The sequence below is a fragment of the Platichthys flesus genome, chromosome 8, assembly GCF_949316205.1.
Source record: "Platichthys flesus chromosome 8, fPlaFle2.1, whole genome shotgun sequence".
Classification (NCBI taxonomy): Eukaryota; Metazoa; Chordata; class Actinopteri; order Pleuronectiformes; family Pleuronectidae; genus Platichthys; species Platichthys flesus.
Genome location: NC_084952.1, coordinates 8,010,822 through 8,028,909, shown reverse-complemented (window position 1 = coordinate 8,028,909; position 18,088 = coordinate 8,010,822). Strand labels below are relative to the sequence as shown.

At 45.8% G+C, this 18,088-nt stretch overlaps 1 protein-coding gene across 2 annotated transcripts in view; it reads left to right on the top strand.

Moving 5' to 3' along the window:
- Positions 1–18,088, top strand: part of pcdh19 (protocadherin 19) — a 53,638-nt gene that overhangs the window by 16,937 nt on the left and 18,613 nt on the right. For both annotated transcript variants that reach the window (XM_062394425.1, XM_062394424.1), the window contains exons 3-4: positions 12,077–12,135; positions 13,871–14,043. In XM_062394425.1, coding sequence (XP_062250409.1) covers positions 12,077–12,135; positions 13,871–14,043 — 232 coding nt within the window. The remainder of the gene's footprint in view (positions 1–12,076; positions 12,136–13,870; positions 14,044–18,088) is intronic.

The window sequence follows — 18,088 nt, the reverse complement described above, 5'->3', positions numbered from 1 at the left end:
TTTATGGTTTTTAAATCCTTGCAGGAATATGGATCTTAGCATATGCCTCTGCTCTCACCCCAGTGAATTTCACTATGAAGTCAAATCTGACTGGGGAAGCAGCTGATCAGACGTCCAACATCACATCCTGATGCAGTGCTTGTTTTTGGCTTTTTTTTAAACCTGATATTTTAACTGATTGCAGCCATTCAAGTTTTCCCAATTATCTTTTTTTTTTAATTAGTCTACTACCTCCCAACAGTCCCCTTATTAAACCACATTTAAATTTAGTAGATCCAAAGTTTTATTTGGATCTGCACCAAATTGCACACACTCATAAATATCAATTCTCTAATCAAGATCCATCAAATATTATTGAAAAATGTTGCCCATGCTTCCCTGACCCACTCCACATGCTTCCACCAGCTCTATATAATATACAAGGACAAATACTTAACCTCTTTAATAGAGGTAAGATAAGATAAGATATAACTACTGATCCAAAAACCAGGACAATTCAGTTGTTACAGCAACAGCCAGCTCAGAATGAGGTAAACAAGAGAATCAAAAATAAAAAAAGGCAATCAAATAACAATTAAAAATGTAATAAAAATAAGCTGAGCATGTACATTATATACTCCTTTCACTGAATTGGTTTATATATAAATGTTATAAAGTAAGTGCAGTGGCACAGGGTGATTGTAGTAGCAAGTAGAACATTGTTTGTAAATAAATATTAGGAAATCTTCTCTTAACCTACAACCCGAAGAAATAGGCTCTTCCACATAAACCACAATTTATCAACCTGATTTTTTACAGGTTTGTAAATATAACTTGTTGATTACCTATCAGCTGCTGGTATGTAGGTTACATTGGACTTATTTTACCTATAGCTAGAGCGAGGCTAGCTGCCAAGGTAACCGTGTCATTTCTTCCAGGCTCTGACACAAGTGGTTCAAACCAGTTATGTTCTGAAAAGTGAAAGTTGAAAAGTATTCATCTTAAGCTTTACGGAAAAAGTATATAAACTATGACCTGCCAAAGGCCAAGAAAATTTATAAAATGCTATAATATTTTTTTTTTTTATATATATGACATGGTTTATAGAAAAGGATTGTCCTACAAGTTTTAGGCTGTTTGTCAGTCGCTGCTAATGAAGTGTTGTTAGGAGTTGGTTGGGGTGGGGTGTCAGTGTTGCAAGAGGGAATAGGCACCAATCGAGCACACATAAGCATAAGTGTTGTTTCAGATGCTATATTTGAGCGTGAGGCTGCTGCTTATCTCACCGGGGGTGTGATAGTGGCGAGGTGAGGGAGCTGGTGAAGTCCTGGTGGATCCAGGCTGTGATCCCGAGGTCTCGGCTCAGGAGCAGCATGGGAGTTACAGAGAGAGCCGGGCCTCGAGGGGGGGGAGGAGGAGGAGGAGTTGCAGAAATAGAAGGACCTCGGTGTGACTGCTTGTTTACCTTGTTGTCAACATTTTTGACTCGGCTCATTAACCTGTGCACTTGGGTGGGGCAGCACTCCCTGTCTCTCTCTCTTTATCTCTCTCATGCCGTAAACACACAATTAATAACGATAACTGAGGGCCAAGAGTCAGCACATTGAACTGGAGCTAATGAACACGTGAATGAGACTGTGGTCTGGGCGACGATCACACCTCAGAAGCAGGGAATAGATTTCTGCTGAGGCCAGACAGATCCGCCCGGTAGCACTTTCCTCCAGTCTGATCCGTGGATATATTCATACTCTGCTCGCTGCAAGTCGGCTCGCTATTAAAATTGTTTTCTCATTTTCTATTATTGAGAGAGCATTGGTTGAAGTGAGGAGACAACCGTCTGCCCTCCGCCTCCGAGAGATGGGAGAGGGGAGGAGGCTCCATGTTCATCCCAGCTCCCCCCCTCCTCCTGTCCCTCCCCCATTATCCCCATTACCCATGCAGCCTGCATCCTCGCCAAATTGTTTTGCATGACCTTTGCTACAGTAGCTCTAATTATTACCATCACACAGGCCCTGTAAGGCACACAGCTAATTATGTGGGATTTATCTGAAGGGACATTGGTGCCATTCTTCATAGACATGTCTTGGCTACCATCAGTGCGGGTGATCTAAACCCAGAATAAGGGCAATTTGAGTAATACAGTTAGAGTAATTAGAGTCACAATAATTACATGCATAGTTGTTATAACAATGAGCAGCAGGCTGTTAGTAATAGGGATCCAAATGAACTTGCTGCATGTATGCAATGTCTAATGTAATTGAGAGGAACAGCATTGTCAAAAAAAGAGCAAGGGTGAGAAGTGCCGTGCAATATGCATAATGACGTTATTACAGAGCCAGATTGTTGCTGTTTCCCTTCCCATTGCTCTGAATCGATGTTTGACAGTGGTAGTTGAAAGATATATTTTCAAAGGCATTGTGGGATTACCCGTTAATGTAGGTACCAGGACCTCTAGTCATTGCATCTCATAAAGAGTTGTTACTAGAGGAAGCAATATTTTTCAAAGCTCCGACATGAATGAAGAGGGGCAGTTGGAGCTGTCTTTTGGCTGGCGGGCAACTCGTGTAATGAGCCTAAGAGGTTTCCAATTATTCCACTTGCGATCAAAAAGGAGACGGAGATTACTTCTCTTGCCTCTTTTTTCTTTGACATTTTACACAGTAACATCTTTTGATAGGGGCTGAGGGAGAGAGGAGAGGAGGAGAAAAAAGACTGCGAGCAGCTGATAGTCTTGAACAGGCTCCAGCAGAACAGTCGTCTCTGTCTAGCAGAGACAAAGCAGCGCTTTTGCTGCTCGCACATTTTTTCCCTTTATTTTTTGGGGATATGTGTTTATAATAAAACAACTTTTCCCGGAGCACGGTACATTTGCTTTCTTTCCTATGTCACCTGCACACATCAGAACGGAGGCTTTTATATGACCACAGGCCTACGGCCGACTCGATGGCTGATTGCAGCCATATTTTTTACACAGAGCGATTGTAAATTGTGAGCAGGCATGTTGGGTACTCACTCACTGCAGTTGTTTTCCTCCTCCGCTTAATAGTGTAAGTCATGTTCCACGGAATACAAAGGGTTGTATTTGATTGTGTACAGCTTTTTCTTCTCCTTTTCATTTATTAAATTCCCAGATTACAACTAAAAGCACATTGGATGCCTGGGGGTAACTAAAAGGATTTCTCCACCATAGGATATCAAACTACATCAGCTCACGAGGAATAAATGCTGAAAAAAACAAAAGAGAAATAATATTATGTACCACTGCACTGAGACAAAGACAACTCCTCCAATCTGCATCAGTGCAGATAAACATCCAGCCCTGAGATATGTTCTTGTAGATAAGAGCTTAGTGGGCAACACACATCTACACAAACAATCACAGACACAACAAGTGCACAGAGCAGAGCTCCGATAAGCACCGAAAATTGCGTTGTATGTTGTTTATGGTGGCAGAACAAAAGGATTGAAGGTCTTCACTTCAGGAAATCAAGCTGTGGAAAGGTGGATGCAGGGACTAAGATGCGTTTCAATCGGATAGATTGGACTTCATAATATAGACGTAATTAGGGGGAAATGAGCTCAGTGCTGGAGGGTGTGTGTACGTGTGTGTACGTGTGTGTACGAGTGTGTGTACCTGAGGTCTGAGAATACAGCGCCATGCCTTCCCCTGTGGATCCACTGCGGGGGGAAGGACGCAGAGTTCCTCCGTCTGCTGCTGTTTTCCATGACCCTGTATATCCCCCCGCGGTGAAAAACGATGTTTGCCCCCAAAGATGGCCCTAATACAAATTAAATTAAATGAAGGCAGTGTGGCTAATCCCTGTGTGTTTCAGCCGCTGAAGCCCCCCCCCCCCCCCTTACGAATGAGTGGGTCAAGCCCGCTGCATCTGGCCTCCTCTCCACTGGCTCCGCTCCCAAGCTGCTAGACTCCCAGTGCCTGATGGAGACGACAGCCGGCCCCTCTCCGACTTTCTGCCCTACTGCCACTGTACGTGTGTGTGTGTGTGTGTGTGTGTGTGTGTGTGTGTGTGTGTGTATGTGTGTGTGTGCATGAACATGTGGGCTTCACTGTAAATTTCAGTGGCTATTCGCGTTCTGACTCACACAGTCTTTAGTCCCTATGGCTTGTTTGTAGCTGGTTAATATATTTCAGATGTATTCTTGTCTTTGCTGAGGAGTAGATTTAACCAATGCTTAGTAAAAGCGTCGCACATTTTAACATCTCAGAGACACTGTGCTATAGAGCACAGTAACCGGAAACCAACGTTAGCATCGGAGGTTGTTTTGCTAACAGTCCCGACAGCTGCCTGGAAAGACCAAATTTGAAACGGTAACCCCATAGCCTGGTCACTGATAAGAGAAGCGGCCCTGTGACGTGAAACTAAAAGATCTTATCTGCCCATCTGTTTAATAAAAGGCCCACTCCCCTGATACGCAACCTGGCACCGAGCCCGATCGCTCACCCCTGCTCGGGGCCCCGGCTCCGTTTTGCCAAACAAAGTGTATCAACTTTGTTTTAGCAGCTGGTTGACACAGATATTGTGTTAAGGTGGATGTGGGTGAGACGGGCGGGTGGGTTTTTGATGAGGTGGAGTCTGAAGAACATGTTTGCACGTGTGTGTTTGTGTGTGTGTGGCAAGGGAATGCACATTTGTGTGTGTGTGTGTTGCGGATCTGAGCACCTGCACACATGCCCTTTGAAAAGCTCCATCACCCCTCCATCCAGCCAACACACCGAGTAAACACGGTTTGTTTGAGCGAGTGGCCCGGGGTAGTTGGATTAATGAGCGCTGATGAAGTTCCACTCGTATCTGGGTGCTGCCGCCCTATCTGCTGGAGTGGCTGTGATGTGGTAGTGTGTCTGGAGGCGGTGACTCATTCCCTTTACCCAGTGTCAGATTAAGGCATGTCAATAAACAGACCCACTCAATCCATCTCCGAGTGACTGCATCCGCTCACAGAGCCTCCCAGTCTGTAATGAACTGCTGCAAATCTCCATCCGGCTAAAATGTCTGGAAAGATGCCTTGTCACAGTCTGTGGGAGAAAAAAACAACGAGGGAGGGAGAAAGTGAGGGAGACAGAGAGACTCCGGCTGCACAGACGTGACTGGCAGCCACCTTTAAGCCGCTAAGAGAAAATGTACCGAGCCGTGCTCCACCATGATGTAGAGTGCAAACAAATCAGCTCTCCTCCTCACAGACTCGCACGTCTCCCGCCTCCTGCCGTCCAAGACACTGGGTTAAATACAATTTTTTTTTTTTTTTAAGTTTACTGATTTCAAAAAGTAATGCTGTTTATTCAGTCACTGCTCTCATGCAAGCGTTTAAAGGGGGAAATGTGTTTACATAATCTGCAGTGTTTCTGAATGTTTATTTTTAAGGCCCGGCCCAGGGGAGGTGGGAGAAACCTTTGGGAATTCTGTGTGCGCTAATTTAGCGTGCCCCTCTCCCCCCCCACACGGGCTAATATAGGGCACGAGCAAAGAGGGGAAATGCTATCTAGTAATTCTCTTAGAAAAATTAAATGGCTGCTCAAACCTTGTTTGTTTGTAATGCTTATTCCCAGAGGCCCCTCGACACCACCAAATCTTCCAGGATTAGTTACCCACAATGTTTTCTTGTCTGTCAAAAAACAAAAAGAGTCCCATCTACCTCTCTCATGTGGCGTCGCACACACAGATTTTTGGATGATAGGAGTGTGAAAACTTTTCGGTCTGACATCCAAATTAAAGAAAATCCCTCGAGACTCGCCCAAAGGGGAAGTTCCTGCTTCTCGGTTTGATTGGGCTCCACAGGCTTTAAGAAAACTAAGCCGATTTCTTTAAGGAAACAGCGAACGCAGTGAAGTCTCTTTCCTCCCTCCCCCCTTTTTTACTATGTAAAACCACAAATCCTAATCTCACCGAGGTTCTCAGGTTCTCTTTCTGACTTGCAGATAGAATCAGTCTGAAAACACACACAGGCCTGGACGCTGAACAGGTGTTAAACGAAACCCTACCCAGCCCTAATGGGCCGGGTGACGCTGGAGACCTTATTCATCCCGAGTGGACACTATAACTCCGTCTGAAAGGATTAAAAGCACCAGCCGTGTCTCTAAAGACAAAGACAAAACAAAAACACCGGGCCAGGAAGCCCCACAACCAGTGACAGTTTGAGACATGTTGGGCCTGAGCAGTGATTCCCTGGTTAGACAACAGCTCTGACTTAAGCCTCTTTAGCATCAGCCGACTCCGCTGGAATGCAGGCGTCTGCAGAGGGGGTCTATTATTTAAAATCTTTTCATCATGCTGAAAGGGAGGGAAATAGCTTTGACGTTGAGTAGCTCATGAATAATCAATGTTGTTTCTATCAATGTATGTATAATTAATCACATATCTACTAACTGGACTTCTGTGGAGCCTGTCGGCCTGAGTGACACGGAGACTTGTCTGGACGATTGTCTCCGTTTCAGAATAAAAGACAGCTGCATGATCTGCAGTTTCCTACGCGGGGGTGATTCAGGTGGAGCGATCCGTGGCTGTAGTACGTTGTCTGTGTTCCTCGGCTCCTCTGAGAGCAGGGGGGGGGGGGGGGGGGGATTGTTTTGGGTCAAGTGGACGAGTATTTGTTCGATTCCACACAGGAAGGCAAGAAAAAGGAGGAGGAAATGCAAGCAGGAAGTGGTGGTGTGTTTACGTATCAGCTTCATTGTCTTTCAAAGAAGCTGTTACTTAATTTGTTAGAACAATACTCAACACAAGGACACTCGTGACCTCATAATAGCTCTTAATTCACCCGGTTTATTTTTCTTGTCCGGCCACAGAGACGACAGAAACGCAGGAACCGCAGCGGCGCGTGGACGCTTTTAAAAGCCGTCTCTCCACAGAATCACTCACTTTCATAACATGATTGATTTCCAGATGGGCTACCGGGTTTGGGTTGAATTGATGGGTGATGAAGTGAAATGATGCAGAGAATGTGGCAGGTTATTTGTCACACATGTAGCCCTCTGTCACAATTGATTGTGTATAATTTGAGTTTGCAGGGGAGCCAGTTGATATTAAATGGTAACAAGTCTGTGTATTCATCACGGCGGGCCCCCTTTAGCAGGCAGAAATAGAAAATGTAATCTCATCCACAACCAGGGCTGTGCCTCAGGCACTCTTTCACCCTTTTTACCACTGATCCTCCCTTAGGGGCCGTGCCCTCTCTAAAGGAAGAGGGAAATCTATAATCTAGCAGATGGCAGAGCATCTATGGGAAATTCGATAATCGGGAAGAAGCTGGTGATGATGGTCGCTGAAGTAGAGGGCAGAGAAGTGGAGGTGGAGGAGGGTTATGGCAGCTCAGGGGCCGAAGAGTAGTTTTATTCCTCCTCACATGGTGAACAGAATATAAACCCACTCGGAGGGTGAGCTTTGGTGGTCTATGTCTTCGTCATGGGTGTCATACAGACTGAATGTGAGCTGCTGGGTGTCGACCCGGAGGCGCGGTGGTCGGGCGCCAGCACAGCCGTGCAAGTCGGGGATTGTTGGAGCAGTGCCTTTGTAGGGAAGCAGAAAGAGAGAGTCTGTGTGTGCAAGAATGTAAATGTGCAAGAGGCTCAGAGTGAAGCACTTCTTTTCATAGACACAGTGGATAGGATGAGAAAGTCGCCGCTTCACACACACACACACACACTCATATACTCCTCTGCATCCTCACTGCAAAATCACATGGGAGTTGGGGAGTACGTGGATGTATAAACAGCCATTATCATCCTTCGTCTGTTTAAAAAAAACAAAACATCTCTATTCTTTTCACAACCATACCTTCCCTTTTCATTTTTTAATTGTGTTGATTTGTCCTGTAAACCCACTGCATCCCCCCCCCCCCCCCCCCCCCTTTCAACAATGGGATATCAATAACAAGGCACATTATGTGTAACATTTCCTTCCGGGACCGAGGGGAGTCCATGAGGAAGCTGCTTAACAATAAACTGAGGCACAACCCTCCGACTGCACAAACACAGAACCGGGCAGCAAAATTCGATCCGACAGTTTTAATTGATTCCGTCTCGTCTGTTGCTCTGTACGGTCAAACTTTGCGTTTTCACTGTGGCAGTAAGAGCATTTTGTGTCCACAACAATCACGGGTGGATGTTTTCTGTCAGTTAAATTGATGACTTTAAAGAGCTGCATCCATGACAGACATGAAACACTCACTTGTGTAATCGAGTTTTCATGATGATTCTAGATGCAGTCTTGTGCATCCCGCCCCACCCCCCTGCATGAGTGCATCTTATTTCTGGGCAATTAAGCTCATATTCAGTAGATAGAGTTTATGTAACGAATTTATGTTCATTTCGTTTTTTCATGTCAGTTTAAAATGACATCTTTTGAGGAAGAACAGACCAACTTTTGCATCCTTTTTCTAAATTGCATGTTATTAGTGCATGTGAATGCAACTGTCCATATTTCCCTAACTTGCATCCTTTTTAAAAATGTACTGTGCATTGTCAGCCACGATGATGCATACAGTGGGGCAGCTGTATGACATTTTTTTTCTCTCTCTCTTTCTCTCCTATCTGTGTGACATCTGCTGAACTTGTCGGGTGTTTACTGGTGTAACAACTGGTGTCTTCACTCCCCCCAACCCCTCCTCTCCTCTCTGCCGCTCCCCATGCCCCCACACAATGAATACACTTGCATCCAGACTACAGAACCAATTGTCACGCTGGGAGGAAGGCAAATCAAATCTTACGGCAGCAACTAGGCGAGGAGATTGCTTTTTCCTCTCAGTGGCAGAGAGGCGAGCCCGTCGTCCCCGCGCCTCAGGTTTTACTGAAGAGAAAGGAGCACAGGGTGAAAAGCGGAAAGCCACTGGGCTGCAGCAGCTGGACCGCAAGTCTCCCGCAGGTCAAGTCTCACCCATTTCCTCCCATCTTCGCCCTCTCTCTCGCCACTCTCCTTCCACTTCCCTCCCCACTCATCTCGACACTACCTATCAGTCACCAGGCGGCACCGGGGACTGCATTCCTCCCTCCAGGCCCCCAGATGAAACGGAACAATAATTATGGGGATAGAGTTGCGCCGGCCGCCAAACTGGGGCCACTCAGATCACAACAACACATTGTCCAACCTGATTAAGTAGCCATTTGTGGCATCTTCGCTGTAGTTAAGCAGTCCTCGTCATCTTGCCTGAAACTTGACCTCCCGCAAGATATATTGACATGTCCTCCAATTTGAGGTCAATCCGAAATGTGGGGGAAGACATTACATTTCTTTACAGGAAGCCTGCATACGCTAATGCATCCCATTCTTCAACAGAATAGGCGGTGTTGACTGAATAGTCGGTGCCTCAGGTTATGCCCCGAAGTGTTGGAGTATTTGTTTTATCCCACTGACAATTCCGGAATCTACCAAATATGGTTATCTCCACTGAATCCGTGGATCAATGAAAAGCTGCCGTGTTGAATATGAGCTGGAGGGGAAGAGACGGGTCTGCAGAAACACTGAATGGTGGAATATTAGACTCCTTTGAACGAACCGGCTACACACTTAAGAGGGTTCCATGTGAAACTCCTGAGAGAGAATTGCATTATGGAAAGTTCAGTGCCATTTCAGGACTGGAACAGCTTGAAAGCAGGTTCCTACTGCCGTCCTCTTCTGGCCATGCTCACACGGAATCTACCATCCAAACCAATTACAGGCGGCAGCCAGAGTGACATTCACAAGAAATGTTCTATCTTGTCTTTTAAATGAAGTTTTCCCCTTGTTACTCATGCCTTGCATTTTCATTAGGCTCTCACCGGATGCGTAGCCACTGTAGAAGATGAGGCAGTTGAATTCATGTTCTCTGGAACCAAAGTGGAGCACAGGTGGAACATATAGTATTTGTATTACAGTACATGATGCACTATTCATGCAGACAGACTTATAGATAGAGGGCAGGTGGGCGGGCAGACAAATGGATAGATACAAAATAGATTATTTCATAAAATCACAGATTTCTTTCTGAAATAAGGAATATAAAATAAGAGTGAAATAATGTATGTTCTATATTAATATCTAAATAATAAATTCCATATTTTTAATTCATGATTAAACTGAGTGTCAGTGGGTTGCCGCTGCCTTTACCTTTGATATTTAATGGAGTCAAGCTGAACAGGAACAAAAGGAGTCAGGGGTAATACAAGAGAACAAACATGTGCTCCAAATTAAGGGCTAATAATAAAATGTTAATTAAATCCTTTTTTATAAATGATCTTCTCTGTAGTAATGAGTGAAAGTTTAATTAGGGGTAAATGATAAAAAAAAAGGAGATGGAATAATGCTAACCTTCGGCACAAAGACATTGCATCATAATTCAGCAAAACCCCAATCAGAGGCCTGGCCTTGCATTGTTGCATATCATTACATAATCGTCCTGCGAAAACATAATTAAGAGTAAATGAGGTGAGATGGAGAAAAGCAGCTTCTGCACTTTGCAGAATATTGAAAGATAAATGCACCTCTGACAGACACGATGTTCCCTGCAACAGAGGAGACAAGAACGGCGTCAGCAGCAGTCAGATAATAATGCTGCACAGCGTATATGTTGTCTTAGGAGCCAAGAGATAATGGCATCAATACCAAGAATCCAGACAAACAAGGACATGCATTTAGTAGCATTAACAAGCTTTTACATTTTTCATAGACTGCAAACAGGTCAGGGGCGCTATTTGCCAAAGGTAAACACCAGACACTGGCAGCTGTAATACGCCAGCATGATTCTTATTTATTTATGTATTTATTTCAGCAGCGATCCAAGACGACCGGGACTAATGTTTGACATTTCTACCGCGGCTGCATCCACGCTGTTTAGGCTCTTTGGCTATGCGGAAAAAGTTCAAAATATTCAACCCAGTTAAAGTCCAATAAGGACGGGGAGCGCACAGTCGCGCCGTGAGTTCTAATCCCGCTCTGTTTGTGTGACGGTGCTGTGCGGGACCACCGCTCCCCTGAATATGGAGCCCACTTGATAATCAGCCACTGCTCTCTTTTGTGCCTGCATTAACCTTTCTTATCTCGGTGGTGACTTTTCCCACATTGTTTGGATGTCTGTACTGTAGACTTCCCTCGGAGGGTAAACCAGCGACTCGCGGCCGATATCAGGACTCACTATCTGCACCGTGGAATTCAAAGTGAAGGCTCTGCTTTCCTTCTGCCGAAAACACCTGCATCTTATCAAACTCTGTGGAAAGGGTCGTATCCTGTCTTTTCACAGGAGTGGGAGAGTCCTTTGAGAGGCCCTGATACCCTTTGGCCTTCTGACATCTTACCTAGTGCGACTTGATGCTTGGCAGATGCAGGAGGCGGCGACCTGCTCGGTGTACACTGCCTCCTCTGTCCGCGCGCTGTTACTCATCAGACATCCCCCCCCCCACCCCGCTAAATAAATGTTTTAAATAAATGAATGTAGGATGCCTTTGAACTGTGTTCTCTAATGTGGGTCAGAGATCTATCGTATGCATATTCCGAAAAAGCCTTTTCATCTGCAATTGCGGAGTTAAGATTCCCCCGGTACACACTCTTAATTTCATCTACTTCTCTCGCAGTTATTTATTTAATATTTCTACATGAATGTCTTCTCCAACATGGTCAAAGTGAAGAGTTCAGAGAAGAAAAAAAGGGAAACTTTTCTTCTCCCCCTGTCTGCAAGATGGTCTGGCCTCCCTAATGACGACATTTTGAAAGATGGTGGGCTGAGGTGGAGTGGGGGTGGGGGTGGGGGGGGGGGCAAGGGGTGTAGAGCGGGGCGGCTGAGGAGGAGGAGGAGAGAGGCTGCGCTCACTGCAGCACTCTCCACAGCTCTTAGCTCCCAGTCAGCCTCTCTGTGTGTGTGTGTGCTTTGAGAGAGAATAGGATACAGCTGTATTAAATCCGAGGCTGCTCACCGGGGCCTTTGTGTAAAATAACATTTCTACTGAAAGCCAATTACTGGTAACATTATTTTGCTTGCTTCCATTATTAAAAGTACCTCTCTCTCTCTCTCTCTCTCTCTCTGTTGCACCCCATCATCCCTCAACCACAACCCTCCCACCCCCATGCCACCCATTTACCCCCCCACCCCCAACCCCTGCATCGCTCTCTTACAGACGGAGAATTATTCCATTGACGCCAGTTACGTGAACAGCAGAGCCCACCTCATTAAAAGGTATGTCTTGATTAGGAATTGTTACCAGCACCTCGTTACCATTGTTATCTGTAATTGCTTTATCTAATGAGTGCACAGCTACCGTTGCAGCTAAGTGTCTTCCCGCGTGTTTTTTCATTCAGTGTAATTGCAATGGGGAGGATAAGATTTGGGGATAAATATTATTCTGCACAATACGTTTAGGAGACACTTGTTGAAAAGAGCCACAAACTCATACTTTCAGATTATGAGATTACACAGAGCGGTGGAATCTGCGAGCAGCGGTTACAGATAACCCTATTACACTCCTCATTGGCAACTTAATGATTCAATTCAATTCAATGCATTTCTCCACTGTTTGCCAAGACATTATGTCCTTTCTCTTCCTTGGGTGAGTAGTGAAGAACAAACATCTCCATTGTGCATTGTTATTCAGTCCACCTGGACAAAGATATGAGAACGGTTTGCAGGAATGCAGGACTGGGGGGGGGGGGGGGGGGGGGTCGGGATAGGGGGGTCATACAATAATACCCTGCAGCCGTGGAGGTTTTCGTCAGCAGGCTGTCTTCAAAAACTACAATTCTCCCATTTTACCCGCAGCCACGGAACATTCCTGGCTTCCTTTTGTTTGAGGCCATCCCGGTCTTTTGAAAAGCCATTATGGCAATTTCCCACCCAAAAGATTCCCTTGCATTAATGTAAACAAAGAGCATTCAAGTGTGGGCCTCCGCAGCCCACTACAAAGAAATCCCCTCAGGAGCCAGTAAGCCTATGGTCTGGGACAGGTGCAATTACAGTGATAACATCAGAGAGCCAGCATTACCTCCACTGCACTCCTCTCTCCCAGGCTGGGGACTGTGAGGCTGGGGCTGGGGGAATGCAGCCTCCTTGTCCTGTCCCTCTCCTCCTCCTCCTCAACCTTCCCTTTTTCTTTGCACACATTTGTTTCCCGCCTATTCTTCTCTTACCTCCCTCGCTCCCCTCTCACAAACGCATTCATATATTTTTTCCTCACGCAAGAACACATGCTCATATATTCACCCCTATTTAGTGTTGTTTGTAAAGCAGAATTTGTTCCAGTGTGATAGAAATCAAATGAAGGGAAATCATGCTGTTAGTGTGCAGCTGTTGATCGTGCACCACGCCACCCCACCCTCTTTATTGACTGTGAGCCCCAAACAAGACAGATGCTCAGTTTGTATGCTCCCAGCGTTTCCTGCATCCATCTTCCTTCCAGGAATTCCCGAATACTGCAGTATTTGTTTGATTCTAGTGAGTGAGTGAGGGCCTCCTGTTTGTTCAGTCCGACGTCCTTGAAGTCAGAGCATCCATCCAAAATGTCCCCGTCTGAAAGGGGCTGTAACTGCTGTGCTAGTATCTGTGAAGGTAAAAAAAAAGAGAAAAAAACTCCCTGTAATCCCCCAAAAAAGCCTCTCAACAGATTTAAACCTTCCTCTTATTTCATGGTTACCTCAAACGAGGCTGGAGTGGGGCTTTTTGATCTTTGCAAAGCACCACACGCTTTTGCAAAGATTTACCCTAAAATAAATTACCATTCATCTGTTTGGAATTCACGGAACTGACTCGCGTAAAAGGGCACGGAATTCAGAGGAAGGACGTAAAAAGGGGACGGACGTCGAGACGGACAGCTCGTCACAAACCATCAGAGACAAGGGGACGGAGGAGAGCATGTGAGACAAGGCGACGTGACAGTTAATCAACATCTTCCCTCTCCCCCCTCCTGGCCCCCATGTAGCACGTCGACATTCAAGGACCTGGAGGGGAACAGTCTGAAGGACAGCGGTCATGAGGAGAGCGACCAGACCGACAGTGAACACGATGTCCAGAGAGGACACTACGTGGACACCGCTGTCAATGACGTGCTGAACATGACTGTCCCCCCCAACGTTTGCCAGCTGCCAGACCAAGGTAAGAACCTCCGTACCTCAGTGTATGTGAGTCTGTCTGTTTGTGAGTGTGTGTTTGTGTTTGTGCGTGCACTGTGGGGGTTTAGAGTTTTGCAAAAAGCCTTTGGAGTATGTTTTTGCCAATTTCCAGATAAGACCAATGTGTATTTTTGTGTGCACTTGAGTCTGTTTCCAAGCCTCCAGAGCATCTTTAAAGGTGCATTATGCCCATCGCCGTCTTCAGAAGTGCACGTATGAATAACAACACACTTTCCCTTTTCATCTTTGATGTCCTACTAGAGCAGCAAATGTGAGGGATCTCTGACAGCAAAGGCTACCCTTTGATACAGGCTCAGGCAAATATTATTGACTGATAGCAGCCATGTCAGCTCGTGAAGCCGGGCCTGACTTCAGATCTGCTTGAATGGCAGCAATTAGGCTCACAAAGGTAGAAGGTGGAAATCTACATATTCCACGTGGCCTCATCCATTATTCAGAGGGATCATTTAGCAGGGAATTAATGTTGATGTTTCATTTCTGACTCACCGTTTAAAAAGACATCCACTCGGTTGGCAGAAGTCAGTGTGAGGGTCATGTTCATTCTTAACTACTGCCACTCAGACGCAGGGAGACAGTGGGTCAGTAAGAGGCAGAGCGGAGGACGCAGGATAGAGCTGTCTGGAGCAGAGCAGGATGTTACTATATGCACCTGAGGGTATTTACTGAGCTCAAAGGAAACACCGCATGCACAGGTGCAGCGGCTCAGCCGAGCACGAGAGCCAGCGTGTGGGAAAATTGCATTTTTTTTGAAAGGATGACTCACATTCATTTTAATCTGGGTGAGCAGGAAACACCGGACATTTTATTTTTAAAGCACACACTCTCGAGGACAGCACGTACAGATCCGACTCGCTGTGTCGGAACTATACGTTGTTTTTTTTTGGTTGTGCTCCAGTTTTGTAACTTGTGCCAAATTTAGTTTTTCCTTCCCTCAGTTCACATCCACTCTATTCGGCTTCCTTCCCTTTTCTACTAGCACTGCCCCAGTGAGCCAGTCTGCTCCTCCTCAGCACGTATAGACAATCCATTTTAATGAGCGAGAGAGATAACGAAAAGGAACCCTACTTTATGAAAATGCATAAAGGAATGAACATTATGTGATTTTTTTTTTTTCCCCACTAAATTATTTATCTATCTATTTTTATCAGTGGGCTGTGAAGTGTGTGGGTGCGGTTGAAGAATCAGTAATAGTCAAGTGTCGGCTCATCCTGGTCTCGGTTGTATTTAACTGAGCAAACGCTTCCCTTGGAGCAGGTTTGCTGTTTATGTTGTTGGAGCGAGAAGCAATAACATTAGACAACGTGCACTTCTCAGGATGGAGTCATGCATACTTCCTGCATGGCCGATAACAATTGGCCGATATGAGACTTCCACAAGCATGCGCATTGCAGATATCAAAACCTTATTTATGTTTACATTGTACGCATGAGAACAAATCGTATCGGTACATTTCTTCCTCCCCTATATTTGTATCGGTATTGTGACACAAACAAATCTCTATTTCCTGGGCTTTACCCAATACAGAGAGAAATACAGATATCACATGAGCTATTTTTTTCCTTTTACATGTAAAGAACGCTGCAGGTGTCTCTGGGTCAGACACGTTCACACTACCAGGGATAATCTCCATGGATTCAGGCAAGCGGTGGGATCGAGATAGAGCGCAGACTTTACATATAGATTCCGCTGCAGTGTGTTTGTTAACAGCACATCAACACCCGCGTCTGGCCTTTAATGGCTTCCTCTATGTGAATGGTTTCTCTTCTCAACCTGAGACATTTGTATTCTTCCTTCATTCTGTGCCTGTCGCGTGTTACCCACTCACTTACGGTGAATTCTCAGGACACGACCCCCCCCCCCCCCCCCCCCCCCCGTGTTCTCACATGGCAGGGAAACCCCTCTGGAACATGTGAGGAACTGACTGTGACATGTGCGTTCTCACACGTTACCCTTTCAGGAGCTAATCTGGAGTCCAGTGCACGTCTGAAAGCAGCCGTATATATATATGTATACAGGACCCTGGAGTATGGTGACACTTAGAATCAGGTTGCACTGGTTGTTTTCCCTCGGTGGCACCGGACGGTAATGAAGAGTGAATCTGCTGACTATCGGTTTGCCAGCCGTAATTACTTCACAAACTGCAAAAGTTCCTCTTACAAAAAGAAAGATGCACGCCGACAGGTCGTCTGGTTGTGAGATCTCATTATTGGAGACAATTAGAAATGATGTACATGGAGAATATTACAAGTGGGGAGAGCTCTCTCCGGCAGCTCCTTTTTTTCATTAGCACCACCGATGATTGTATCTGTTTCAGCAAAATGGATGCATGCCTCCTGAATGTGTAATGCGGCTCCACACTGCTGGTAAACACAACAAGAGGCTATTACACAGCGCTGCCCATTGTTTTGACCAGAACAGGAAGGATGATAACAAAGTATCTGTTCGGAATTACAATTAGACGGTTTGTTATTGGCTTTCCCTTTCTCTTCTTCTATTTTTCATATCGGGGTCAGCTGCACCGGCCACTCTCTCTCTCTCACTCCCGACTTCACAAAATGGCTTCGGCCGAAACCTTTCCTCCCGTTGTTTTGAAAGTCAGTCATCAGCAGTGGTCACACCAGAGAGTAATGAGGGTTTATAATTATTAAATGAATTGACCAAAGATCCTTACACGGGCAGAAATGTAATGACAGAGCTAAATGAAATCGGCCCTCTATTACCGTCTCAACGGTCTAATTACATGGTTAGAAGGCACGGTGGGCCGGCGGAGTCCGTCTCTCCTGCCGTAGGAGGATTTTTAACATCGTCAGATTTGCGTTCTGTGTCTCCTCAAGAGAACAGTAGCCTCCTCCTCATTTCCCTCAGTGGAAGCTGACTCGAGTGCAGCGGCAGAAATAGAACAGTTTCGGGGGTTGTGAGATATGAGAACCGCGGCGGTTGCGGTCATGCAACGGTGCGGCTCTTACTTTGAGCTCATCTGTCTTAATTGGAGGAAATGGACACTATCGGCTACTTGTGAGTGAACGGAGGCGATTGTCAGGAAACAAAGAGGCTTGTTCACTCAACCCCCCCGCTGCTCAGATGCCTTCTGGGACTCACTCCGGTGTACAGCGCGTCCCTCCTGCCAGAGACGGCAGAAAACAAGTTGAGAGACTGCAACTGCCAAAGGACGACGGCACACACGAGCCGAGTATGTATGTGTGTGTGTGTGTGTGTGTCATTAGTGTTCTGTCCGGTTGTGTTTATAAGTGCTGAGTACAAAGGGCAGCTGGAAGGGGGAAGGAGGAAGGAGGGAGGTTTATGCTCTCAGGCTTTTTACAGTGCAAATGTTTACAGTTCCCAGTGCCACGTACCAGTGTTGTTTGCCCTGGAGACGAGTCGTTACCTCCACACAAAGACCCCGCGTCCACGTCATCACTGTGGGCTTTCATGTGGGAATCCATTCAGCTGCTAACTCACCCGCCGCCGTCCTCTCTGTGTCAGTACAGGACTTTGATATTTGGCTGTCGTCCACTACGCTTATGCTTTCTTTTCCCCTTGACTGATGCGGTTTCAACAGCGCTATTCATTATTCCTGCACCAGCCACGACCAAGGTAACTTTCAGCGAAGTGTCCGTGAAGAGATTTCAGAGTTAAATCTGAGCGAAGGCCTCTTTGTTGAATCCCCTCCAAGAATCTAAAGAGCCGCGTGTGCTCTTTTTGAAAGCCTGACCTGAAACATCCTCACCCGGTGGATTAGATTAGGGATGTATCTGAAGAACAAATTACATTAAATCTCTTAAGATCTATAAAGGCCCATCTTTAACATGTAATGGCACCCTCGCACTGTAGCCGCCATAAGAATAAAGAACGGATGATATCGCCCATGACTATGTACTGAGAAGAAGAGCTGTATAAAAATGATTCCTCCTTTATCTTTATAGGCATGTCTGTGAAGTTAGGGGGATTTGTCTGAAATGTGCGACATGCTAGCTTTGGCTCCGTAGAACCATTAGTGTCAAGGGAGA